We start from the raw sequence: 27,924 nt of genomic DNA on the forward strand, positions 1-27,924 counted from the left end.
ACCCCCAACTAGCTGCACCCAGACCCCCCACCCCACCAAGCCTCACTCCCCCAGTGCCCAGACGCCCCCCCACTGAGATACTCACATCTAGACCCCACTGCTGAGCTCCAACCTCCTTCACCTGAAAGCCCCTGCAGAGTCCCATTGCCCCTGCACCTGAAACCCTCCCCAACAAGCCTGTGTGCATCCAGATCTCCCACACCTAGACCCTCCCACTGAGCTGCCTGCACCCAGATTGTCTCACACAGAATCCTCTCACCCCACACTTGGATCCCCCCCACACTGAACCCCCTCTATGCTTGGATTCTGCTGGGCTGAGCCTGCCCTACACTGCCTGGCGCAGAGGGGTGGGACCCCAGGGTGTTTCTAGGGCAGGCCCGGGCCTTGTGCTGTGTAAGGGTCAGGGGCAGCCTCACCACTGAGTCCATGTCCTGGGGGTGGTAAGGACTGCAGGGTGATCTCCCACCTTCAGCAAACCAGTGACCTGTGCTCCCCACTGCCATGCTGGAGCCTCTGCATTTATTTATTGACAAATAAAACTTGCAAAATTTTAAAATATTGTGCATAGAATTTTTAATTTTTTTGTGCAGAATGCCCTCGGGAGTAGACTTCTAACTAAGACAAGCTTTGGACATCTTAGCCAAAGGCTGGCTCTCTGTATCTCAGTCGTTGCCTTTGGATCACGAAAATATGGTTACAGTACCCAGAGTGACAGTCAAAGGATGGAGACCTCTAAATGATTAAGTCCACTCTAATGCCGGGACACAAGTTGGCAGAAAAAAATACTATAATGGACTGAAAATTTCAAAAATGACTATGTGGGCACATTTAAATTCCTTTCTGTGTTTATTCCATAACCAATTAGAGTGGTAGCCTATATTCATGCCAGTCTTGTACTGTGTTGTAAGAAAAAGGAAAGGCACTATTCAGAAGTCTTTAATCATTCCTCCAGCCATTTATTGACCTGCTCTCTAAAGGCCATATACAGTTCTTGATCTGCATGCAAAATTCCTATTGACAAAATTGGGAGGGCCATGGGCAAATGGAGGATAGTTTATAAACCTTGCATTTTAAATATGTTGATTACAAAGAAGAAACAAACATCAGCAGTAATTTAAAAATAATGTGAACATCTTTATTTAAAACTGTTCTTTAAACCTGGAGTTTGAATAACATCCTTTCCTCCCTCAGCTATCTAACCTATACTTTTTCTGTAAAGTCTTTATATTTAACACTCAAACAATTGATGTCCCTATGGTATAAACAGGATAGATAATGAATATAAGTGGGATAGAAAATTAATCCTACTTGTGAGGAGAGAGACAGTCATAATTCACTTAGGCTTCTCAGCTCTTACGTTATGAGGTCTTCGGCTAACTCATGGGATCCATTCCACATCCCACAGATGCTCATTATGAATTCTTTTTATGTGCAACATGTGGGGACTAACCAGTTTCATATCTCCTGATATTAGCGGCAGTCCAAAGAATTCTGTATTAAAATAGAATGCAAACACAGATGCAATTTTATACAAAAGGATTGAATGCAGTTTCTGTTTTAACAGAAAGTTGATGTGTCTTAATTTGGTTTCAAATAAAAATAGTCAAAATGAAGAGGATATTTGGACTAAGGGCCAATCTAAGATTCATAGAGGCTGAGCTGCATTGGGTGAAAGGAGATATACTGCCAGGACAAGAGTAGTTTTGCCAGTGGAAGCCAGGAGCACAATGCTTCTAGGGTGGTGGGCCAGGCTGGAAAAGTACAGCAAGCAGATCTCACAGTGCAACTGCCATACTGTGACTTGAGTTCGTCTATAGGGCATCCTAGGGTTGAACGTGAGCTGCCAACCTGAGTTGCTGTGCCTTCACTGTTATTTTAACTCAAGTTAGCTAACCTGAATTGAGAACACACTTATTTGCAGTGGAGACATACCATGAGTGGTGCCATCAGGGTTAGCAGCTCTGTCCTCAGGGAGCACAGACAGGCACAGTATGAATGCTGCTTGTGTACCCCACACTAGCACAGTGTAGGTGCTTCATTCCCCTGGCTAGGGGGGAACATGGCAGGCTGTTATGAGAACTACTCCTTCAGGTCTGCCTTATGGATCTGAGGGGCCTGGGCTCCAAGTCCCCAGGAGGAGGAGGGTGGTGTGTGGACAATGCACCCGGACAGAAAAGCTGTGGGGAGGAAAGGCTTTTCCTCCTCTTCCCTTAATACTCCTGACTGAAAGTGTTTAATGCACTGCAGTATGGAACCCTGGCAAAGTAACACCAGGTTGCTTAGACTGAGTAACTTGGGTGTGGTGAGGGGGCAGCATTTGGGCCAAGTGCCCACAGTTACTTTCTCGGTGTCAGGGTGAAGCTGGGTGAGTAATTTGATGCAGGGGCTACAGGCTTTTCTGGGTGCTTTTTGCAAGGCTTCTGCATTTCTCCATACTAGGACAAGGGCTTTCCCAAATGCTTGTCCCTGTTAAGAAAGGAACGGCTCTGTTGCGGACTTGTTGTTCGCCTCCTTCCTTCCCTCCTCCCCCCGCACCCTCTCTTGACGTCTTGGCCGCTACTCCCTCCTCGCCTGGCTCAAAGGGTTAAGCAGGTGAAGCGCCGCGCCAGCCCTGCGCTTTGGCCGGTGATTGGCTGCGAGGCGAGCGGCCGAGGCCCGCAGCGCCGGTGGTTAACGCGCGGGGAGTCAATCAGCAGCGCGGCAGAGCAAGTTGTTGCTCCCTCATTGACTCCCGGCGCCTGCGAGGAGGAGGGAGGGAATGGCACGGGGCGGGAGGCTGCTCTGCGCATTCCAACACCTCGCACTGCACCGCCGGCTGCTGCGCCCTGAGAAGCACCACAACACTGTCCAGAGTGGCTCGGGGCGCACACACATGCAGAGCAGCAGTTAAACCCAAGCAAACCCGGGTTTGGGTGGAGAATCACTTTGCAGCGGGAAGAGGGGCAAGGCAAATCCACCCTCTTCGGTAAGGGGGGAGGAATTGCGCCCACTCCTACCCATGTTGCACAAAGGAGCTGTAAATCTGCAGACGCTTTTTTCCTCTCCGATATAAAGCAGTTTGCATGAAAGGGACACCAAAGACGAGCCACCTTCCTCACTATTGTTATTGTTTGCCCCTGCTGCTCTGTGATATAAATTTGCTAAGGGTTCTTGCATACCTCTCAGCGGTATAATTGATATGTTGAAGCAGCAATGGGAATCAGTGCATGCACGCACACAATCACACACACAACCATACACCTTACAAGTTTGAATAGCAATAACATTGCTGCACACTAGGAGGGGAGGAGAGTCAGTTCCCTATAATAGGGAACAAACTCTGCCATTGCACAAAAGCGGCGCATTTCCTCACTTGTGAAAACCGTCCCCTCATAGAAAGTGGGGGGGGGGGGGGAAGCAAGCTACCAAGAGCAAGAACTTGGGCAGCAACAATCCTCCACTCTTACTTCTTTCTTTAGGACTCTGGGAGCTGGGATATTTCCTCCCCCTCCTCTCCCGCGCTGTTGGCTCTAGCCCAGGCTGTGGTCAGCAGCGCTTATTATTACTTCATTGAGACAGAGAAATCCTCCAAGGCCTGGTCTACACTAGGCGTTTATGTCGAAGTTAGCGCCGTTAAATCGAATTAACCCTGCACCCGTCCACACTGCGATGCTATTTAGTTCGACATAGAGGTCTCTTTAATTCGACTTCTGTACTCCTCCCCGACGAGGGGAGTAGCGCTAAATTCGACATGGCCATGTCGAATTAGGCTAGGTGTGGATGGAAATCGACGCTAATAGCTCCGGGAGCTATCCCACAGTGCACCACTCTGTTGACGCTCTGGACAGCAGTGCGAGCTCGGATGCTCTGACCAGCCACACAGGAAAAGCCCCGGGAAAATTTGAATTTGAATTCCTTTTCCTGTCTGGCCAGTTTGAATCTCATTTCCTGTCTGGACATCGTGGCGAGCACAGCAGCACTGGCAACGATGCAGAGCTCTCCAGCAGTGATGGCCATGCAGTCTGTGAATAGAAAGAGAGCCCCAGCATGGACTGATCGTGAAGTCTTGGATCTCATCGCTGTGTGGGGCGATGAGTCCGTGCTTTCCGAGCTGCGATCCAAAAGAAGGAATGCAAAGATCTACGAGAAGATCTCTAAAGACATGGCAGAGAGAGGATACAGCCGGGATGCAACGCAGTGCCGCGTGAAAATCAAGGAGCTGAGACAAGGCTACCAGAAGACCAAAGAGGCAAACGGACGCTCCGGATCCCATCCCCAGACATCCCGTTTCTACGAGGCACTGCATTCCATCCTCGGTGCTGCCGCCACCACTACCCCACCAGTGACCGTGGACTCTGAGGATGGGATACTGTCCACGGCCGGTTCCTCAGACATGTTAGGGGACGGGGAAGATGAGGAAGGAGATGAGGAGGGCGAGGCAGTTGGCAGCTCTCACAACGCTGATTTCCCCGACAGCCAGGATCTCTTCATCACCCTTACAGAGATCCCCTACGAAGCGTCCCCAGCCATTACCCCGGACACAGAATCTGGTGAAGGATCAGCCAGTAAGTGTTGTAAACATCTAAACATTTATTTTTAACAAAACAGGAATATTAACAATTAAAAGAATGGGTTGTTCATGATTAGTGTGCCCTAGGCGCTTAACGGTTTAGTAAGGGGCAGTGCAAGTTTTGAAAAGAAATCTAGCAATGTCCGGTTTTCAGTGATTGTCCTGCACAAGCCGCTCTACTGTGTATTCCCTGCTACTGCAGCTACAGTAAAATGCGGTCTATATGTGCGGGGATAGAGCAGTAATCCTCCTGGGACATCTCGATGAAGCTCTCCTGGAGGTAACTTGAAAGCCGTTGCATGAGGTTCTTGGGGAGAGCGGCCTTATTGGGTCCTCCGAAGTACGACACGTTGCCGCGCCACGAGATTATCAGGTACTCGGGGATCATTGCTCTGCACAGCAGGGCGGCATACGGCCCTGGTCTTTGGAGGCTTTCCCGGAGCATTCTCTCTTTGTCGCTCTCGGAGATCCTCATCAGGGTGATGTCGGCCATGGTGACCTGCTTTTAATTAGGTAGGGGAATGTTAGTGTTGGGACTGCTTTCCCGTTCCTTTACAGAACTGTAACCGCTGGTTTGCAGCCACGCGGTGGAGGCGGGAGAGGGGCAGCCGAAAGGGATCGTTCCCGGGGACAGCCGCGAGGGGGTGGGACAGGGGCAGAGTTCCCGCTTGCCGGATTGCTGGCAGCAGGGACTGACATTGATTTAAATGTGAAATGAGGCCAGTGGTAATATAAAAGTTTTAAACTGCCACAAGTGTACGGCTTACCATGTCTGCCTGCAACAGAAATTCCGTTGTGCTGCCTCGCTTCTCAAATGTGCTGTTCAAGACCCCAGGCACAGAATGCGAAGGCCGAGAATTCGACCTTGTGCTGAGTGCGCATGTGAAAGGTGCTGTGCATGGTCTTGTTCACAGAGAAAGACTATGTTCTTTGTTCACAACTACATTTATCTTTCAGAGGAATTCACTCCCTTTTTCCCATTTCCACAGCCCCGTCTGCGACTGTCTCACAACCTAGCCTGGAATCACACTCCCAGAGGCTAGCGCGGATTAGGCGTAGGAAGAAGAGGACACGGGAGGACATGTTCTCTGAGCTTATGGCCTCTTCCCAAGCCCAGGCAGCACAGCAGACCCAGTGGCGGGAGAACTTGACCCGAATGCACCAAGCCAACATGGATCGGGAGGAGAGGTGGCGTCAGGAAGACCAGCAGGCGACTCTAACGCTGCTTGGACTACTGAGGGAGCAAACGGACACACTCCGGCGCCTTGTGGATGTTCTGCAGGAACGGAGGCAGGAGGACAGAGCCCCGCTGCAGTCCATCTCTAACCGCCCTCCCCCGCCACCAAGTCCCATACCCACCTCACCCAAAGTGCAAAGAAGGAGAGGCGGCAGAGTCCCTGCTAACTCTCACTCCACCCCTGCAGAGAGCTCTAGTAGCAGAAGGCTCTCATTTCCCAAAATTTGAAAAGTTCTTTCCTTCCCGCCTGACACAAGCCCACGTCCAAGTTTCACCTCCCAATGCCATGTGTAGTTGATAATAAAAAATTCGTTTCTGTTAACTACTGTTTCAATCATGTTCTTTTGGAGGAGGAGGGGAAAGGGGGTTGGAAATTGGACAGGACAGTCTCCTTTGGCAGGGTACATAGTCGGGGGCAGGCACAGCAGCAGGGCACATACACAGTGCAGTGATGCAGTGACTAGTTGCCCCGGTTAGTCTGGGAGGTTGTTTTGATGTAATGTTGGGGGGGTGGGGTTGCTCTGTGACTTTGTGGCGGGGGAGGGCAGTTACAGATCTTAAGCGCCGGTCCTTAGACAGGATCACAGAGCCACACAGCATGGGATCTGTAACCGTCCTCCCCCTGCCACAAAGTCAAATAGACCTCCCATACACACAGTCCCCGATCAGGAGGGGTGACAGGCTCCGTTGAAACAGCATCCCACCGCAGCGGAGCCTGTCATCCTTGAGTTTAGAAGCTGCATTCGCATCACAACACTAGACCCGCCCCGCACCACAGTCTGCGTCCCAGTTTTAAAAAATTCCCTGCGAAAACAGTATTATAGAAAACGGTGTGCTTTAACAAAGTAGGAACTATTTTTATTTCGACACGTGTGTTGGAGGGGGGGTGAAGGGGGTATGTAACTGGATAGGATAGTCAACATTACCTGGGTAAAGAAACGGGGGCAGGTTTAGCTTCTCAGTACACAAACTATAAAATCACAGGTTACCCTGCTCACTCAGGAACTTTGCTTTCAAAGCCTCCGGATGCACAGCGCTTCCCGCTGGGTCTCTTCTAATTCGCCCGGCTGTCTGGCTGTGAGTAATCACCAGCCAGGCTATTTTCGTCAACCTCCCACCCCGCCATAAAGGTCTCCCCCTTGCTCTCACAGAGATTGTGGAGCACACAGCAAGCTGCTATAACAATGGGGATATTGGTTTCGCTGAGATCACAGCGAGTCAGTAAGCTTCTCCATCTCCCCTTGAGACGGCCAAAAGCACACTCCACCACCATTCTGCACTTGCTCAGCCGGTAGTTGAAGAGTTCTTTTTCAGTGTCCAGGGCGCCAGTATAGGGCTTCATGAGCCAGGGCATTAGCGGGTAGGCTGGGTCCCCGAGGATGACTATAGGCATCTCCACATCCCCAACAGTTATTTTGCGGTCCGGGAAGTAAATACCTTGTTGCAGCCGTCTAAACAGACCAGAGTTCCTGAAAACACGAGCGTCATGAACCTTGCCCGGCCATCCCACGTAGATGTTGGTAAAACGTCCCCTGTGGTCCACCAGTGCTTGCAGCACCATGGAAAAGTATCCCTTTCGGTTAATGTACTGGGTGGCCTGGTGGTCCGGTGCCAGGATAGGGATGTGAGTTCCATCTATGGCCCCACCGCAGTTTGGGAATCCCATCGCTGCGAAGCCATCTATGATCGCCTCCACGTTTCCCAGGGTCACTACCTTTGGCAGCAGTACATCAACGATTGCCTTCGCTACTTGCATCACAACAACCCCCACGGTAGATTTGCCCACCCCAAACTGGTTCGCGACTGACCGGTAGCTGTCTGGCGTTGCAAGCTTCCACAGGGCTATGGCCACTCGCTTCTGTACACTCAGTGCAGCTCGCAACCGGGTGTCACTGCGCTTCAGGGCAGGGGACAGCAACTCACAAAGTTCCAGGAAAGTTCCCTTCCGCATGCGAAAGTTTCGCAGCCACTGGGATTCATCCCAGACCTGCAGCACTATGCGGTCCCACCACTCAGTGCTTGTCTCCCGTGCCCAGAATCGCCGTTCCACGGCATCAACATGACCCATTGCCACTGTGATGTCCTCGGCGCTGGGTCGCCTGCTTTCTGACAGGTCTGTGCTACTCTCAGACTTCAGGACATCACCGCGGTGCCGTAGCCTCCTTGCCTGACTTTTCTGCATCTGCCTCAGGGAAACCTTTATGATAAGCTGCGAGACGTTGAGAGCGGCCACAACTGCAGCGATGGTCGCAGCGGGCTCCATGCTCGGAGTACAGTGGCGTCCGCGCTGTCAATGACTGGAAAAGCGCGCGAACTGTTTTCCCGCCGGCGCTTTCAGGGAGGGAGGGCGGGAGTGATGGACGGATGACGACAGTTTCCCAAAAGCACCCTCGACTCATTTTGTTACCCAGAAGGCATTGCCGGCTACACCCAGAATTCCAATGGGCAGAGGGGACTGCGGGAACTGTGGGATAGCTGACCACAGTGCACCGCTTCGAATGTCGACGCTATCACCGTTAGTGTGGACGCACAAAGTCGAATTACTGTCCTTAGTGTGGACACACACGTTCGACTTTGCAATATCGATTACAAAAATTCGATGCAAGTAAAATCGAACTACTCTCGTAGTGTAGACAAGGCCCAAGACTTGCATTTTGGGAGGAGGGGTGGGGGAGAGGGAGGACGGGGGAAAAAAGGCAACATTTGCTGCTCATCATTTTCACGGCACCGCTAAAGTAATTGCGCCTCCCTCTCCTCTCTGTCCTACTCAGCTCGGATTTTCTGGTATAACCTCAGCTTCAGTGGTATTATTAGCTATACCTTCCTTTGGCAGTGCTGACCCCCCCCCCCCCAAAATCCTCACACGCTGCATGTTTGCAAATCGGTAAAATATCCCCCCCTCCCTTTACCCCCCATCCTTCCCTCCCCCCAACTCCTCTCAATCTCAGCCCAGCAGCTCAGATCAAAGCGCCTTCCCTCACTCACAGTGGCCGCCGCTCACTAATGGGATTGCAGTGTGCCTGGCTCTGCTGCTGCAGCCGCCGGAGGGAGAGGAGCTGCTGTACCTCTTCGCCGAGACTCGCTGGGTGCTGAGCCGCGGGGATGATCAGGATCTTCCCGGATTTCAGCGTGCAGGTGACTGCGGCGGCGGCCGGTGGGGCGGCCGGGGGAGTGCCGGCCGGGCCAGGCATGGGGAGAGCCAGCACCGCAGCCAACGGCAACCCGCAAAACGTTCAGGGCATCACTTCCTACCAACAACGGTGAGTGCAGGTCAAAAAAGGGTGTGCGTGAGGCTCCCTCACTTGCTTTTCTTTGTGCTTTTGTGTTTCTTTCCTTCCCTCCCCCCCACTGTTGGTAGCTCTTTGGGTGTAAAAATTCAGGCAGTTTTAAAATGCACCGAGATGTAAACAAAATCTTCTAGTTGTATCTTGAATGAGTTGGAAAGCAGCAATGGGGGGTGTTGGTGGGGGGAGTGAGTTCCCCGGCATCTTAGCTTGGCTGCTGCAAAGTTTGGGATCCCGTCCGCTCTTCCCTGCTAGAGAGGAATTTCTCAATGTCAATGCCTTGTGCAAATCCCACTGTGTGGCAGCCTGGGGGATAATTGATCACGGTGTGTTGATTGATAATTTGTTTTCGACAGAGAAAGAGACAATTTTCACTTGGAGCTGCACGCTTGCAGGTCCACATTGTAGTGTTATCATGTCACCTGTTAGTACAGGGAAATATAGTATGAAACCCTAAGTGTACGCAGCACTGTGGAGTATTTCATCTTAACTGCATTCTAATGCAAATACACGCAATTCGCAGGCAGCGCCTTTAGGAAGAGCCCTACAAAGTTAGGTTAGGCACTAAGTCATAATGAAGTTTAAAGACCTTCCCCACCCCCCGCCTCTTAATAATTCATTGATACGTGCTGATACTAACATGATGTGTAATTACATGACATTTCCTCGTCTTTCTAAGTCTACAATCTGAACTTTCTCTTTGATATTCTTTGCTACTAGCAAATTAGAACAAAAATGTACTCCCCAGTAATTGACAAAAATAAGTCTAGATTGAAATCTAAACAATTTCCATTTTAAAATAAAATAAAAATACTATAGTTCCAAACATCTGGGCTTCCAGTTTTGCATTAAATTAAATATTGGGGGTAAAAATGATGTGTAACCATAAATATCCAACACCTCTAACTACATATAATGAATATTAGTGCATATAATGAATATTACTATCGCAGTAAGTTTTTACCTTATATTTAAAACTTCACTGATTTGGAAACTCTTGTTTCGAACCACCAGTATTTAAACTGGTAAGATTCAGATAATCGATCATTGCCTGCTGTGTTGTTCACCAACTTTGAGTTGCCTAACACATTAGGGCAAGTTTTGGAAAACACATGGGTGTGTTTTCCATTTGATGCCCGATGGTAGACATTTTCTGGACGTGACTTTTGAAGGCTTTATTTTGTGAAAAATTAGTATAAACGTGATATTGCAGTTAGATGATCCCTAAGAACTTTCCTTACTAAGGAACGTTTGAAATGAAATATCAGCCTTCTTTTGCTCAAATACACGAACCTATTATATAAAAGAACTGGAACGTGACAGATATAAAGAATGGGAAAAAGTTGGGCTAGTATTTCCCTTTCATGGTTTCTTTAGGATTTTTGTCACTTACAAAGTATTTACATTCTAAGGGAAACTGACGGTCACTTTAACTAGGAAGTACAGGCAACTGTCACAATAATTTAGTCTGTGAAGTGGGGAAGTCAAGGGTCAGAAATGTCAGATTGACTTTTAAATAAATGAAAGAGACCTCTGGAGGGTTAAGCTATACAGAAATATATGGACAAGGCAGTTTGTGAAATGTTAGTACTTCAGTTAGATTTTAATAGCTGGATTTTTGTCAGTCAGTAATCAGGAAAAAGTTATAAGAACAACTCCTCTCTGATAAACTACCAACACCAGTAAACCAAATATTGTTGACTAAATATATAGTCAAATACTTACAATAATGAGACTCAAGTCCAGTCTGGATGCTTTACATAAATTACATAATTTCATGTAGAAAAAACAATTTGCATTTTCTCCAAATGTTAGGTAACTATTAGTTTTATAGACTAAAACTATGCCTTTAATTTGAATGATGTTTCAACTTGTTATACTGAAATGCTTTACAAATGTACCCAAACATTGGCATCACTTTTATGCTCATTGCAAAAATCCAAGATGACACCTCTTCACTTTTTTTTTCTGGAGGAGGGGAGGGAAAAGGCTTGCCGGATTGACTGGCATTTTGTGCTTTTTGGACCCCCAGATTCCTTGATATAAAGTTGAAATTCTATTACAGATCCCATATTTAATGACTGAAATAAAAATAAAAGAAACCCAAGGATCTTATGTTGAGATGTATGATGTTTACTCTGGATAAATACAGTATAGTTAATATGTGTATGTATTGCAGAGTGACAAATACTAACAGTCCAGTAAGAAATGGGGCCCCGTCCTTGAAATACTTACCCACGTGCTTAACTTTACTACAGTGAGTAGACACGTGTGTAAGTGTTTGCAGGATCGGGGCCTAGGTGAGTAGGCTGCTTTGAGAGAGAAGCTATCTGCAGGGGCTTGGTCCCTGGCAGCCTGTGTCTGCTTCTGGAAGTCCTCAAACCTAATAGGTAGGTCAGTCTCGATGGCTCCTACAGGGAGAGATTCTTCTGCTGGTGCATTAACAACGCCCTACAGCCAAACTTTCAGGTGCTTTAATAACTTCTTCCTCACTCGCTTTCTCTTGCACAACTCAAACGTGTAGCCATCCCATTCCTCTTTCCCTTTTTAAATTATGGAGAAGACGCTCTGTTTAAACCCCGTTGTTTTGGGCTCGATCCTGCTCCCATGGAAAGAATCCGATTCATTTTGCGAACAGGATCAGGCCCTAAGCAGCTGAACTTGCAGGCAGCAGAAGCACAGCAACACTGTTATTTTGGGTTTGAAAAGCCATTTACAAAAGAGACATTGTTTTTTAAAATCTCTTTAACCCCAGCTCTCCTGGTATGTTAAAAGAAACCTGTAAGGTATGCTCTTTTTCTCGCTCCCTTATTTCGTGATCAGTTTGGTAATCTCCAGTGAATGTGAAGCATATGCTTCCCAAACAGAGCGTGTCACATTGTGTTAACATGACCAATGTTGTATCTTTCAAGAAGAGAGCATCTACAGCTAGAACTGTATACTAAGATGCGGGGTCTGTACACACTCAAATGGATGCGCGCGCCTATATTCGCAACCCTCCCCATTTATCTGCGGTTTCTGTACAGAAGATATGAGCTATACACACGTGCGTACACTTCTGTGTATCTAACGCATATACTCTCTTCCAATACCGTATACATAATAGATGCACATATGCTGCACACATAACATATTGCGCATACACGCACTTCTCCGTATGTAATGCACACACGCTGTATAAAGCATATGTTGTCTCACGGATTTCTACATAGAGTGCACACATGCTCTCCCCTGTGATATGCACACGTGCATTCGCAGAGTTACACATACACAACCTTGTCTCTCAGCCCCTCTTTTCTGCTGGATCTGCTGCTCCAGAGCAGGAAAGTGTGCGAAACTGCAACTGAGTGGCGTTGTTGCGCCGGCAGCGGAGGCTCTGTCCCCTGCACAGAGAGTGAGAGCGGAGCTGGGGAAGCAGCTGGAAAATGCCCAGAAATACTTTCACAGCGGTCAAGCCCGGAGCTCCCTGACTCTTCCCTCCCCCTCTCTCCCCAGCCCCGCTCGCCCCATGGCCTGGCACCCAGCTTAATCTGGCCCGTGCTGTGTGCGTGTGTCACACCTGCCGGGCGATGCCAATGGCCGGGCTGCCCGCCGGGGCTGCGCGGCTCTCTCCCCCCGCCGCCGCCGGCCGCCTGTCTCTGCGCTGGGCATGTCTGTGGAGCCGGCGGAGCCCGGGCTCTCTCCGCTCCTCGGCTTGTGGACGGCGGCCGCCGCAGCAGCCGTGCTAGCGAGCAACCTGCACCAGGACTGCGCCGAGGAGCGGGAGCCCGCGATGCTTCGGCCTCAGTACTTTTCCTTAGCCTGTCTGGGTAATCAGGGCCATTACCGCCGCTAGACACACCACACACGCCAGCCCCAGCACGGGGAAAAGTAAGGGAGAAAGGAAAAAAAAAAAACCCCAGGAAGATGGCGCCCACCAAGCCAAGCTTTCAGCAGGATCCTTCCCGGCGAGAACGGTAACACTTTCTCTTTATTGAACCTGCAGCAGCAGCGCCGCGCGGTGCCGCCGCCGCCGCTGCCTTGGGTCTGGGTTGGCTGCCATGCCGGGGAATGGTGGGAGGAGGCGGACTCTCTGCCTGCAGATACCCGCTCGCCCTGTCAGGTAGTACGGGGAGTTTCTCTCCTATTGCATATTGTCTGCACACACACACACACACGCGCGCGCTGCGAGCCTCCCCGTTGCAGCCGCCGCCAGTCTCAGAGCAGTGGCACCTCCCCAGCTTGCAGGAGCCGGTGTTTGGCAGGGCGCGTTGACGAGGGAGGGAGGGGTGTATGTGGTGGTGGTGGTGGGGATCCCCGGGGCGGCCCCTTTCGGGTCTCTAGTCTCCGCGAAGGAGGGGAGAGGAGGAGGAGGGGGTGACTGGGGGATGAGGAGCTTGCACCAGGCCCGGAACGTCTTGCTGAGGGGCCGTCCCTGCTTGTGCAGTTCAAGTGCAGCTAGGCCAAAACTAGGGAAGAGCTGTTTGCTCTTCGTAGCAAGCTGCGCATTCGGGCAAGTTTGTCCAAAGCGTTACAATAATTGCAGAATAATGTACACTGCCCCCCTCTCAGCCCCGCCCTTGGCGTCCTTGGTGGTGGAAACACATCAGGCTGTTTGGAACAGTTGATACTTATTGCACTGTGGAGTTGGTTAAAACACGCAACAGAGTTTGTATACAAAATGTCTTAAAGGACTATAAACTGATGTTATTCGTAGAATTCAGAGTGGATGGTACTTTCCCCCCTTTGCTTCTAATCCACCAGTCTCGCCCCTTATACTTTTGTTTGGGATTGTGTTTGCTGTTAATTGGCTGTTGCTGACATGAATTGGCCGTAGCAGATTTGTTCTAAGTAAAATGACTCTTTCTAGAAGTGATCAGTAGGAAGCGGTTGACAAGTTCATGTGATGTGACTTTGTGATTCTTACAAAAGTATTCAAAGATCCATTTCACTAAGATATATGTCCAACAGGAGGCAGCCAAAGTTGTTTTTTTTTTTTGGTTGTTTTTGTGTGCTTTCCTTAGCATTATCAGTGAGTTTGGGATGAGTGGGAGGGTGAGGAAGGTGCCTGGTTAGTTGTAAAATGGAAATTAACACTTAGCTTTTAAAAATGATTGGGTCACATTGTCAGATTTATATTTTACAGTGCAAGTTGATCTGAGAAATATTTACATAAAATAAGTTGTGGTCAAACAGTTTTTATTTCACACTTTTAATGTAAAATGTCTTTTTAAAATGTGATGGTAAACATATCACAGTGTATGTTTTAAAAAATAAATGCAGATTTGATAGAAGTAATGGTCAAGTAAGTTACTGAGTATTGCAAAATCTTGGAAAACTATATTTTTGTATTCATAAGTAAAGTATTTATATAGCTGTGCTTGATACATACCATTAACTGTTGCACTTCGACAATGTAGTCGAAGACATATGGAGCTGAATTTGGATATAGGTGTAATGCGCACCTCTGTTAAAAATCCAGAAATTAAAGGTCTGATTTATGTTTTAGCTTCTCTTTAGCGATAAACATTCAACATTTTCTTCCAGTGGCTGCATAGGCATTTTTACTGTCTTAATAGTGCCTATAGCAGCATGCTTTTTTTCTTTTTCTATAAAGTTCTTCATTTGCAAGGAAAACAACAATGTATAAATATCAATGTTTTTTTTCTAATATACAATTTTGCTGTCTTCTTTCTGATCCTGGTACTATATTAGTAATAAATGTATTTGCCAGGACAGCTTCAGTAATCTCTCCAGCAGAAGCATATTTGTGTGCCATTTTGGGAATTTCTCTGAGATAGGAATCTTGAAGATAGAATTAATTTCTAGGGGAAACTTCATAGCCTGTGCATGAGTGCTTTCTTTATCACCTGTCTCCATTTGGCATTCGGAGAAGGTAAATCAAAGTGCGCAATTTGTTATTCTGCTCCACTTGAGAGCTGAACTAAATAACACTTGGTCTGAAATTCTGATTGAAGTTGTAGGAGGATATACTGTATTTAATTTAATGCCCTTTAATAGCATCTTCTTGTTCAGCTCTGATGCTGTCATTTTAAAGGTTGGATCAGAGTAGTTTTACCCTGTAGGGAGTGGGAGGAGTAATCATTTCAGGGGAACAAGTAGCCTAAACTCTTAGAACGCTAATAGCCACAAACTTGGCCTAGTGTCCAGACAGTTTTGTGCCCCGAGGGTTCTCTTGGTTATCACTGTTTACAATGCTCTGAACACTTTAAGTATAAATATTATGTGTGTGAGTTGATTTGTTTTTATATGGGAAATTATATATAATCCTATGTGGTATTTGGAAAAAGTTTTGGAAAAAAGGTAATAGTACTTCAGTAAATATACACTAATGTGCATTTTCTTAAAACTTATTTAACGTTTCACTACATTCTTGCATGTAACTGTTTATTCAAGCTTACTTTGTAAATCTCCTCTGAGTTGTATCTTGTAAGTGATTTGAAAAATGGCTTCTGCAATCACTGTTTTCTTAGTTACTTCTTAAATAAACTAGATATCAAAATTTAGACCCGTGAGAGTAAACAATCTATATATTTGTTCTTCATTTATACAATATTTAGATGGAATGTGTTAAAATACTGTAAACAACAGGATAATGGTTTGAAATGTCTTCCAAAGATGATATATGCTACCCTTAAGTATTAATTCTACTTGAATAATTTTAAAACTTCATTTTACCTGTTTAGATTGTGAGATAATTATTTTCCAAATTATGCAAGTTAAACTTCTTTGATTTTCTTTTAAACTCTGGTAGGCTGCAAATTATACAGTTACAGTACCAGCCTAGGATCTTTCAGTTGTGTGGATATGTATCCAAGATGATTAAATAGAAGTGTCATGCATATGGTATGCTAGTGCTGATTTGTAAAGCATATCGCAGTATCCCAGTAGTGTTGGTTTAAAGTAAAGAAAAAAACTCATCATTTTTGTATTTCTTTCTAGAGTATAAGCTTAAACACAACAGTGATAAATGATGATATGCATTGTCTAACACTTGCTTTTATATAAATAGCTCCAGAAGATTGCTTAAATGATAATCGAAAATATGAAATAGGGTGGCCTTCATATCACAAGGCCAAGGGTCTACAAATGGAAAAACTGAAATAATGAAATATTTCCAAGGCAACAGTCTGTCAACAAGAACAGTAATGCATGGGCATATCATAGAGCTACCAGAGAGGATATTAGATCTTATAGCTCTAGAGCCAGGAGTTATAATGACCTTTATTAAATAGAGCCCTCCCACATTACAACAATCTTTCTGATTTCTGATTTATGGATTAGCAGTCATACTACTATTCATAATTTGAAATAATCTCCCACCATATTTGATTTGCTGCATTTCCCCCCCCCCCACTGGAATCATATATTATTTAGGGCTTATGTGAAAGTATTGATCAACAAAAGTTATATTAGGTATTTTCAGTAACTAATGGGATTCTGAATAACAAGATTTTGTCTGCTGCATTGTTTCTTACATCGTTTTACAGCGTAATTTTTTTCCTTCTGAAAGTAATAGGCATTTAGCTTGTTTTATACAAAACTAATGGTGCTATGTAGAAATACTATTTTTATACTGGATAATTATAGTATTGCTTCTTAAGTCCAGTAACTTGACATTCATAACCAAAGTTACCACATTAAAATTAGCAGTTTACTACAACACCCAGAAGTATGGATATTTTAAGGGAACATCAGGATACATCATGAACATCAACCTCCCCATTCTTCTTCTCAGCACTTGAATTTCAGAGTGTAATGTATTGGCAGTTTCAAATTGCATTTGGTTTGAAACTTGGCATACAAGTTGCTAGCCAGATGTGAAATTCACTGCAAAAAATTATGTAAAACAGTTGGTGAAAAGTGACACAGACAATTTTTATCATTTCAGCCACTTGTATTACTAATATTCTGGCTAAAAGGTATCTTTATTTTAAAAAATAATTTGTTTCATAAATCTTTTTTTGATAGTAGTTTATTTATGGGGGGATGTGTGCTCATATTTTTGAATGTCTGAAACTGAGCATGCCGACTAACTAGTAATTTTCATAACATTTTGGGTTTGATCCTGCTCCCATTGAAGTCAGTGGGAGCACTGATACTGACTTAGTGGCTGCGGGGTCGAGCCCCTGTACAGAATGTAGCTGAATTTCATTTTATATGCATTAAGTGATTTGGGAGTTCAGTGTAACTGGACCGATCCTGAAAGTGGACCTAATGTGACCAATTCTTACATGTGCAAGTAGGCCCATTGGAGTAATTTCCTGTTAAAGTCGATAGAACTGCTGCTTACAGGTGTAAGAGTTACTCGTGTGAGGTAAGATTTCAGAATCTGTCCTATAGTGGTTTCAGAAGTAATTACATTGAAACTTGGCACACAATTTGCCAGCATGGAATTATTTTTTAAACTGAAAATTTTTTGAATGTATTTAGCCAAGACATTTCTTTCTCAGTGCTGCTTTTTTTAAAACTTGGAAATTAGTTCATTGCTGCCAAAGTGTTTTTGACATTTAGAAGAAATGTTTTGAAATGGCATTAATAAATATATTTTTCATAATAGGTGGTATCTTTCTGTGTAATATATAAAAGACTACTGCAAGTTGTCTTTGCCATACAAAGTCCTAATAGTGTCAATAAGGTGCTTGTACTGCTGGTTTTAACAGAACTTCAGATAATAAGAATAATTTGTTATAATATTGCATATGAAGATGCAGCATTGTAGGAATAAAATGGTTGCTGGTGTGTCTTATATGACTAGAGCATTGTTCTGTGACCAGCTTGAGCTGTAGTTTCGCAATACACCAAGTCCCAGTGACATGAATAGAACTCTTGTGCCATTGATTTCAAAGGACTTTAAGTAGTAAAAATATTCATTAATATTGTATAATGTAGTGGAACATTACGTAGAAAAATATGGTGTGGTAAGAACAGGATTATGTTTGCAACAGTGTCTTGGAAGAGCTATATTCTGTCTTTGGAAGTGTACATTCAAATTATATCTTCATTAAAAAAAAAAAAAGAAAAACCAAAGGAAAGAAAATACTATAGAAAGCCAAAAGGAAAAATATATTTTTTACATTTAATACTGTAGGCCTGATTTTGTTCCCACTGAGGGTAATGGTAAAACTCTCATGGACTTGATTAAGGGCAGGATTGGGCTGTGCATCTGTGTATCGACAACCACAAAAGAACAAGGAAATTCTGAAATAAAAATGGGGTAGTCCTCTGTCAAAAGAGCTTCCAAGAAAATAGCAATGTCAATCTGGTGGGCCTAAATATTGAAGTTTATGTAGTTTCTGATCCTGTATTCCTTACACAGGCAAAATTTAGAATCACATTGAAGGACAGGTGATCTTACATAACTTCATATGAGGACAAATTGGTAATAATTAAATGACTCATTAAAAGAATAGGCTTGACCCTTGAGTTGAGGTAGCTCCTTTTCATGGTGGACGTTTTCATTTTCAGTGCTGAATTTTCTTATTTTTGCATGTTGAAATTATACTCTTAGAGTTTGTGCTGTCCTCTCTCTGCTCTGGGAACTCCTGTTGATGTCATGTTACAACCGATCAACACTTAATAATACTTAGCGTTTTTGTGAAGATTTTCCTCTGCAGAGCTCAGAGTGCTTTAAAAGGGGCATATGCATTATTTTGTCCATTTTACAGATGGATAAACTAAGGCATATAAAAATCATGAGAATTGGCAGAGCTCATACAGCAATGCTAGAACTGGGAATAAAATCCAGGGCTTCTGACTCCAAGTCTGGCTCCCTATCCCTGGACCACACTGCCTCCTCAGAGAGTTTGGGGCTTTGTACTTCTTATAGAGGCAAAATTCTCATTGAAAGAAAGTGCTTTGATGGAACAGCTGATTGTATTTTTTATTTCTTATGGAAATCAACATTTTTATCATATCTGTTAATTTCATTTGTAATAATGGTTCAACACTATGTTTAGTAATTAAAATGAAAGAGTATTGTTTCATTAAAGTCAGGGATCATTGATTATATACACATGTAAACCTATGTTCAGGATACAGTTTGAATAGTATGCATATACATAATCTACAATTAACTCCCTGGGGTTGGGATTTTCCAATGAGCCTAAGGGACTTGGGCACCCAACACCCATTCAGTTGCAATGGAGTTGGGTGCCTAAACACCTTAGGCTCATTTGAAAATCCCAGCCTGGAAGTTTTGCCTGCCTAAGGAATATGGAATTGGGTTCAGTAAATGTTGTTTGGCTGTAACGTTTTTAAACTTAATTGTATAGAATAATATTGTTTTTGGGTTGTCGTTTTGGATTAAATTAGAAAAGTGCATATTTGGCTTGTGATAATGCTCACATATATTATACATTATATAACTGGGTGGCGGGTTGCTTTGTTGTCTTGCTTAGATATCATGTAGGAGAGATGGAAGTATTTGCCAATTTAAAGTTTAGTGTATTTGAGTACTAGATTTAGATGTGCATGATGTACTCAGACTTGTCCTTTTTAGATTGCAGTCCATTTAGCAAAACAATAATTTGCAAAGTTTTGGAAGGACTGGCTATCTCTGTTTAGGGGAGAATAGAGACTGAGTATATTACAGTGAGGAAAAAACCTCTTGTAAGTTGGCAGATTCTGTAGGTCAAGGTTGAGGTCAGGAGAAAGGGTTGAATGACTGAGTCTTTAAAGTGCTATCTTTGGGATAAAAAAAAGGACTTATTGCCATTGCTGCTTATCCAATAGCCTTCATAACTGCAAAGTGTTCATATTTGTCAGAGTATCATTGGATACAGAATTGATTCACTTGCTTCAACACTTGTTCTATTGACAAGAGGTTCTGGAAAAAATAAAAAAATAAAATAAAACATTCCTGTTTTTATTTGTAGGTAACTAGTACAAAAAGTACTGAAGAGAAACAGATGCTTAGGGCAGCCTTATTAATTCATTGTTTTTGAGTCACTGCTCTGATTTACTATAAAACTTGTATTTCTTCTGAAAAATAAAAAGTACAGTAATTTTTTCAATGGCTGAATGAGCTAGATAAATGGTACTCAAGTATCAGTGTTTGAAGGATCCAAGTATTTTACTAAAGTATCTTAATTAATTGGATGTTCACTTTAATAGTTAGGTTTCCTGTTTATAGGCAGTATTCTGTAAGGAGAGCATACATTTGATATGTAAATGATGTATAGTGTTGAAGAGGACCAATTTTACTAAAGTTGTATTTTTACTAAACAACTGTTTAATGTTAAAAAACAAAAATAAACTGAATTGACAGTACATATCTCAAATGAGACTAATTGTGGAAAAGGTATAACAGTGCTTGGATCTTTTAAACATAAATTTGGTTCCTTTTTTGCAGTGACACTGACTTTGCTCTTAATATTTTTGTTTGTTTTGTTTTGTTAGCAAAACCTAATTTCCTCTTCTACGGAATTGTAGTTTGGAAACCCTTATTCCATGCATTCTAGCACCAATTCACTCAAAATGTAATTTTATGTTTTTGCACCACTTCTCAAGACCAGGGCTTCAGTTAAAAGGATAGAGTAAACACTAAATCCAAAATAGAAGAGTGACTTGACACACTAATTATATATCTTTGGGATCCTTTTTATAACATACAATATTTAGATTATATATACTCTCCCACATCTTTCCAAGAAATCATGGATGGATATTGCCTTTTTACTTGTTTAATTATTTTGTAATATTACTGGAAAAAGTATTTCAACTCCTATTCAGGACTTAATTTTTGTGTGTGGAGGTATCATGTTTTATACTGTTTGATGCAAATAGAAAGAAAACAATCTTTATGGGGAAAAGTGGCTAACGATTGGCAAAATATGTTCCAAGTAAAATGGAGCTTTTGACAGTTAGTACTCTTCTATATTTGCTATGATACTTATAGCGGGGAAGACTTTTCATGTAATTCTACAGTGATGTATACAGTTATAGTGTACTGTATGCACATATATAATATATTACATACACTATATATGTATAGTTTCTTGAAAGGAAATAATGTTATATGGTTGTCTTCAGCATGCTGTAAATGTCTTATTTTAGATAAAGTTAAATTTAAATGCACTGGAATGGTGACTTTTTTAACTAATGCTGTGAGGGAAAAGTAGGCTCATCATTTTTTGCACATTTTTATTGTTCTGTGTAAATGTAATTTGTTAATCCTGTGAAATTTGTCATAGATAAATTTGCTTGGATTATCTTGTCACCACCGTATCTGCATTCTTTTGTTCATTGCTTATTCATAATTTAACAGTCTGGCAGTGAGCCTTTTTGGGATGCTCACAAAAGATATATGACCTCTACCAGCTGCTACTATAACCTGCAGAATGCACAGCAAGACATTAGAAACGTGAGGATTCCTCTACTGATTAAAGTGCTCTTCATTTAAACAGTCTGTTCATAAGAATCTCAGGAATCTCTGTGAATAGCAGTTTTGATTTTTCTTTCCTTGCAAAATTAGTTCTAACAGTTTTTTTCACAGTAAAAAGAAAGCTAATATTGAATCCTAATTTGATGTTATTTTGTTTTCCAGATGGACGAAAGGAAATTAAATCCTTCATTAGTATTATATATAAATTTACATTTATATGTATTTCCTGTAATTTCACTATATGAAAAATTGTGCCTTTTGTGATCATTTAAGTCTACATCTTCCTACTAAGATTTTTTTCATATATACTGTTATCAGATACTGATTTACAGAAGAGATGGTGATTTAACCCTGCTTTAGCCTAAGCACTTTGCAGACCATACTGTGTAAATATTCAATATTGTATAGTACACGAAAGACAATACATAGAATGTCACTTGGAGTTTAACAACATTTTAGATTTTCATTATTCTCATGTCTTAGTTTAGGATATAATTTTTTCCCAATTTTTATTTTACTTATCTGCACATCAACTTGTGAGTAATGGCTAGTTTTTACTTCCCCTCTTGTGCTGACATATGATTATAGTTCAAAATAATTCATCACTAATCCATGCAGTATTGGTTCATCTCCATCACTCTGTTTTGTGATTAGACCCTGAGGCCTGTAAGAACATTCTGCTGCATAGTTTTCTATCCTGATTTTCTTTGACTGCAACTCTTATTTTAAATAGTTCTGTAGTCACTGCACTCCTCTGCCAATCACTTTATATTCCTCAGAATGTATCGATTTCAAGAGGTTAATATTTATTTGAGACTATTTTTCAAGGATTTGTGAAAAATATTTCTGTTTCCCAGTGCAGTGGAGTCTTTATACATGGGTTAATAAGTCTCGGTTCAGTTGTCTGATGGTGTAAAACTGTTGCTTTTCAGTTCTTCATTCCTTGTTGAGAGCTCGGTTTTTTGACTGTACATATTTATATAGTAAGGTGAATCAGGAAGTGCAGTGTCTTCAAAAGAAATACTATCCCTTTAAGAAGCAGGTCATAGCAGCATAATAATTAAAGAGTTGACATGTCTCACAAAATATTTTAATCAGTACTGGTGTAAAATAAAGCCCTTTGAGGAACATATAGGGCCTGACCCTGCTAGGTTTTACTCAACTGATCAGTCCTGTTGAAGTCAGTGTTGCAGAGTTGAGTGCCTATGGTATAATCATAACATACATTGATAAGTTTTGAATGTAATATTTCCAGATTATGAAGCAAATCCATCATTTTATTTCACATCAAATACTTCCAATTTTAAGAAAGGTCATCAAGAAGATTTTTTAAAGACTTTGTTTCAGCATTGAGTAGTCCTGAGTTCCTTTTAATAATTACTTTCATCTCATTGTAGCCGTGTGTTTGAAAGTGTAGGTCAATAAGGATGATCGCATTCAGAATTTCATGATCTGTGTAGTGGAACAAATTGAAAGCAAAGCCTGTATCAATCACTGTGAAGGGAGGGTTAATTGTTACTGCTTCTCAAGCCTCTGGACAGATAAACCAGTAATGAAATACTTATTGCTCTGATATGTGAATGCTAAAGGATGAAACAATGGAAACAGAATCAGTCTTCAAAGATAACCTAAAAAAAAAAAAGGTGGTGGAGGGGGAAAAGAAAAAAGAATAAGTAAAAGACTGTATATGTTCTGTATTAACTTTTTAAAAAGTGATATTGTTTTCATCTAATACAGCCTTCTAGTAATGATTTAACACTACAGGTTTTTTCAGGTTTTTTCAAAAGCCAAAACAAAATATGAATTTGTAAGATGTTGTTAGGCTAACAATTTACATAAAGTCTGGACCTTAGGTAAATGTTAAGTTTCTGTGCCTTAAGTGTTTTCTTTTTTCTTTGTTTTTCATTTCTGGTACTTTAAATGCTTTTTTTTTCTTATTTAAAAGCACAGCTGTATTTACTAAATCCAGTGTGTTTTGTTTTCTAGTGAAGGCATTTTAAAGCTTTTTGTGTACAGCCAACCAGGATACTAAAGGAGTGTTTAAAGATAGAAACAACAAAATAAAAATGAGTGCAGCAAACAAATTATGATACTATAGTAAATATTTAACTATTTCTAGAATGTGAATGTAGCATTTTAAACATCTGTTAGTTACTTATATGTTGAAATATATGCAAAAATATTTAGCCAAATTGAAGTCTTAGGCCCATGACAATCATCTCAACACAGTGGGTAGTTCTGAAAATTAATGAGAATGATAATACTGTAAAGACTGTTCCAGAGTTTGCCCAAATTCATTATCTAAGACTCTTGTTAAGAACATCTCAAAGAATTTTAACCAGGAAAATATATTAATGGTTCAAAAGCATTTTTCAAAACGCTGATTTATAAAAGTATAATGGAATTATATATGCAAGAGCTATAGTTAGAAACACAAATAACACAGCAGTAGGACATTATGAAGGCATATTTTCCAGTAGCTAGAGTACTTGGCTTGATTTCATCTATAGGTGTCAACTTTCTTTATTGATTTATATTTTGGGGACGGGGGGGGGAGGGGGATGAAAAAGGGAAGGAAACGTACAAAAATGTATTTCTAACTCCTGGTTAGCAACTTAATGAGGCCTGTGGCTGTAGAAGATCTAAATAAAGTTGTAAGTTTAAAATTTTAGTTTTGATGTAAACATCTTTTAGACAATCAAAAAGCACTTTTAGGAGAAAGGGTGATGAGACCCACATCTTTAAATTTCTCTTCAGAATGTTAAGAATTTCCTGTTGCCTATTTCCTGATGGGACTGATGCAGCTGCATATCATATGGAATGAAAGAGGAATTGAGAGCCTTTCTTTGTTTTATGGAAGTCCCTGCGTTTAAGGAAATATATATGTTGATTTTGAGAATTTTTTTTAAAACAACAGTAATATTAATGATCTACATGAGATATTCCCAGTGGGAATTGTGATAGTTAAATTATGTATTTCCAAGTGACACAAAGTTTTAGAAAAAATACGCTAATGTATATTAGCTATTAGTTAAAAGGTAATGTATTTTCTATGCAGCAAAATGATAGAATACTTAAGTCAACAGTTGTATGTATTGAAAGGTGAATTCACTATTCACTAAGATATAATTGGTAGTTGGAAAACCAAAACAATGTATAGAATTTCTTTATCACTTTGAATTCTATTCTGTCCTTGTCACACATACATGCCTTAATTTTAGTGGGAGAGATGAATACAAAATAAAAAGGGAAAGACCCCAAATTTGCCTTATTTAAATGAAGATATAATAATTTGGGTCCACATTGTCCTCTCCCATGGATATAAGCAAAAGGGAATATGGTGAGAGCTCATGAATTCTGAGAGGTTAACTTAATAATAATATATGGAGATATATCTATCTCACAGAACTGGAAGGGACCTTGAAAGGTCATTGAGTCTAGCCCCCTGCCTTCACTAGCAGGACCAAGTACTGATTTTTGCCCCAGATCCCTAAGTGGCCCCCTCAAGGATGGAACTCAAAACCCTGGGTTTAGTAGGCCAATGCTCAAACCACTGAGCTATCTCCCCCCCGAAATTGCCAAGTAATCTCCCTCTTAGAAGATAGAAGATTTTGTAGTGGTAGGGAACATGGCCACCCAATCCCACCCAGCTGATCCTGGGAATCTGCAGACAGTGGTCTAGCCAGCTTCTAAGAGGAGGGGGAGCAAACCATAAAAGAGGCGCCCCCCCCTTGGCTCCTCCGGCCTCACCACCCCTCCCCCCATGGCTCCTCCAGTCCTGCCATGCTACCCCCGTGGCCCCCCCCGCTCCTCCGGCCACGGCTGCCGGCCGCCATGCTTTGTCCCCCCGCTCCTCCGGCCACGTCCGCCGCTCCCCCATGGCTGCCGGCCGCGCTGCGGGCCGCCAGCCTGCGCCCCCCCTCGCTCCTCCGGCCCCTTTTGGAAAGGTGGGGGAAGCAGCTGCTTCCCCTGAACCCGGCTAGCTACGCTACTGTCTGCAGGAAAAGGGAGCCCCAGTTCCATAGAAGCAAGAAGGTGGTCACTCTTCCCATGGCATTATTGCTGTTGCAGGAGTCTTTAGTTGAGTCTTCGCAAGGTTGTGAAGTAGCAGCTGGTCGGGGTTCCAGTGAGAAGAGCATTCTTCAGCAGCTTCCATGGCAGGCCGTCAGCAAAAATGGCTTCAGTGTGGAACAATACACAGGATATAAAAAGTATTGAGCTATTTTGCATGGGGATCTGAGAAGATTAAGTGCCACAGCTTAGTATAGTGCTTTTTGATGTACCTTTTGTCTCATGTTGAATCCATCTGTTCTGACATATGTAAGAAAGAGCTTGATTATAGCTTATTATCTATATTGTGATAATGCCCAAAGGCCCCATTCAGGATTGGGGACCCAAGTGCAAGGCGGAGTACAAGCTCTAGCTCTAGAAAGACAGAGTTCTTGCTTTGAAGAGCTTACAATCATTATACCGCTATAGAGTATTTTACTTGTTGACATATGTCTTTTTAACATGTTGATTAATTTAATTTGAAATGCATATTTTGAAGTCTTGTTTTCACCATCAATTAAGATACATTTTAAACAGCTTAAATTTAACAAAGACAATGTTTCTCTCTATATTTTTTCTTGGTGAAACCTCATTGATATAAAACTAACTTCAATGATGTCTTGAACCTATCAATGAAAGTAGTAACATATATTAGATTTTAAACTGAAATACAATATATTTGGCTTACCATAGCAGTAAATAAAAACAATTAACAATGGTAAAGATACATAAATTTGTTGCAGGAAGTTTACTGAATGAACAGAAGAATTCTAGGAATGTCTTGCACCTAGAGGCAAAACTTGATAGAGGTTAACAGCATAAAATATGATTGAAAGACAGGAGCTGAAATTTTTGTGTGCTCTTTACATTTGCAGTAGAAGAATTTTCTGTGGTGAGAAATTAAACAAAAATTAATTAATCTCTAGTTTTCAGATTCACAACTCTTCAGAATCAATATGTGCCAATTTCCCAGCCTTAGTCAGAAATGTCATTAGTGAGCCTAGTTTAGAAAAAGGAGCAGTATCAGAAGGTTGTATCTTGCTGAGTGCTCAGTGAGTCAGGAACATTGCATTGTAAACAAATAGTGGTCAACACAACAAATTTACAATGGGCAAAAAATAAAAAAGGGTCCAGCCACGCACTGTTGACTGTTGGAATTTTGTCATTGATTTAAAAGGAAACAGGATCTGACCCTGAGTATAGATATTTCTTTTGTCATATGTACTGTAACATTAATCCTTGTGTTGTCCCTACGTATATGGCACATAGTATGAAGGAGTTAGCCACTTCTCATGCAAGTATAACTTCCATTAATGGCAGTGATAGGGCAGCAAACACTGGAATTTACAGGATTAAGAATGCAATTTATGTATTACAAGTGTTTGTGCCAAATTCTGCTCTGTGACATCAGTGGAATTACTCCAGATTTATGTAGGTGTAATGAGGGTAGAATTTGACCCACTTCATAGATTTTTGTAGCCTGAAACACCCCCTTCTGTGGTGGTTGGTATAGGGCAAAGGACTTCTTTGTGTGGAATGGAGATTGGTTGCGGAACACCATCTTTTGCAAGGCTGGCAAGCTCTCCTGATTAAGTATTTTTTTCCAGCAGCCCTGAATCAGGAGGAGAGGTAGGATTGAGATTTGTAGGATGGAAATCCCAGGATATGGAGATTAAACTGTCCCTTGGTTTGATCAGATCTCCTGGAGACCCAAGAGGAGGAACTAGGCTGGATATTTGGCAAAATGATCTAGTAATGTTAGTTTCTGCACCACAGGTCTGAGTGAGATGAGTGCGATTCAGAAGACTGAGGGAGCTTTCTTGGGAGGTGGTGTGAATGGATCCTAAATTACCTCATATATGGAGGGGGAGGAAAATGTACAATTTGTTGCCGGGTTTGAATGCGTATTGTGTGCTCAGCTGCAAAATGAACAGACTATTTATTTAACACCCCTGCTGGTACGTAAGGCATTGGTGCCTGTCCATGCTGTGAACAAGGACTTGGTGAATAATTATGCAGAAGTGAAAACCACTCTCCAGTAGAATAGAGGGATAGAGCATATTGACAAGGGTTCCTGGCAGCTGAGCAACACCAGGCAAAACAAGAACCATAGCTGACTGATTTGATAAGTCTTTGATTATGGCCAGACCAGAAGATTAGGGATGAGATCCTCAGTATGGTGATCTAATAATTGGTTTCTGGCCATATGAGGGTGGAATCCAATTTTAGATACAAGAGTAGGAACAAAAATCTAGGGCAGATATGTTGAATCTGGTTCTTTTTAGATTTTGGGAGCACCACAGGTACTAAAACTGTAGGGTAAGACAGAAAGCTATCAGACGATGAGCACCTGAGTCCAATTGTCTTCTGGAGTTAGGATATATCAGGAGATTACTGATACAGAGTTCAGTTTTATGTC

At 42.4% G+C, this 27,924-nt stretch overlaps 2 protein-coding genes and 1 long non-coding RNA gene across 13 annotated transcripts in view; 2 read left to right on the forward strand and 1 right to left on the reverse strand.

The window, feature by feature from the left end:
- Positions 1–940: 940 nt before the first annotated feature.
- Positions 941–8,906, reverse strand: LOC122174404 (uncharacterized). Its single transcript, XR_006176152.2, has 2 exons — positions 8,772–8,906; positions 941–1,491 (listed from the first exon to the last, which is right to left on the reverse strand). It is a non-coding gene; the product is annotated as an uncharacterized LOC122174404 (long non-coding RNA).
- Positions 3,833–6,108, forward strand: LOC135983438 (uncharacterized). The gene is made up of 2 exons (XM_065595465.1): positions 3,833–4,544; positions 5,539–6,108. The coding sequence occupies exons 1-2, from the start codon at positions 3,968–3,970 to the stop codon at positions 6,012–6,014; spliced, it is 1,053 nt and encodes a 350-aa protein (XP_065451537.1). The 5' UTR covers positions 3,833–3,967; the 3' UTR covers positions 6,015–6,108.
- Positions 8,727–27,924, forward strand: part of NPAS3 (neuronal PAS domain protein 3) — an 801,528-nt gene continuing 782,330 nt past the window's right edge. For 4 of the 11 annotated variants that reach the window (XM_065595453.1, XM_065595454.1, XM_065595460.1 and 1 more), the window contains exon 1: positions 8,749–9,046. In XM_065595453.1, coding sequence (XP_065451525.1) covers positions 8,889–9,046 — 158 coding nt within the window. In that variant the 5' untranslated portion in view covers positions 8,749–8,888. Of the gene's footprint in view, positions 9,047–12,622; positions 13,027–27,924 lie in introns of those variants that run through there. The other 7 variants (XM_065595461.1, XM_065595464.1, XM_065595458.1 and 4 more) reach the window with 6 other exon arrangements.

The sequence above is a fragment of the Chrysemys picta genome, chromosome 4 (assembly GCF_011386835.1).
Source record: "Chrysemys picta bellii isolate R12L10 chromosome 4, ASM1138683v2, whole genome shotgun sequence".
NCBI classification, from domain to species: Eukaryota; Metazoa; Chordata; order Testudines; family Emydidae; genus Chrysemys; species Chrysemys picta.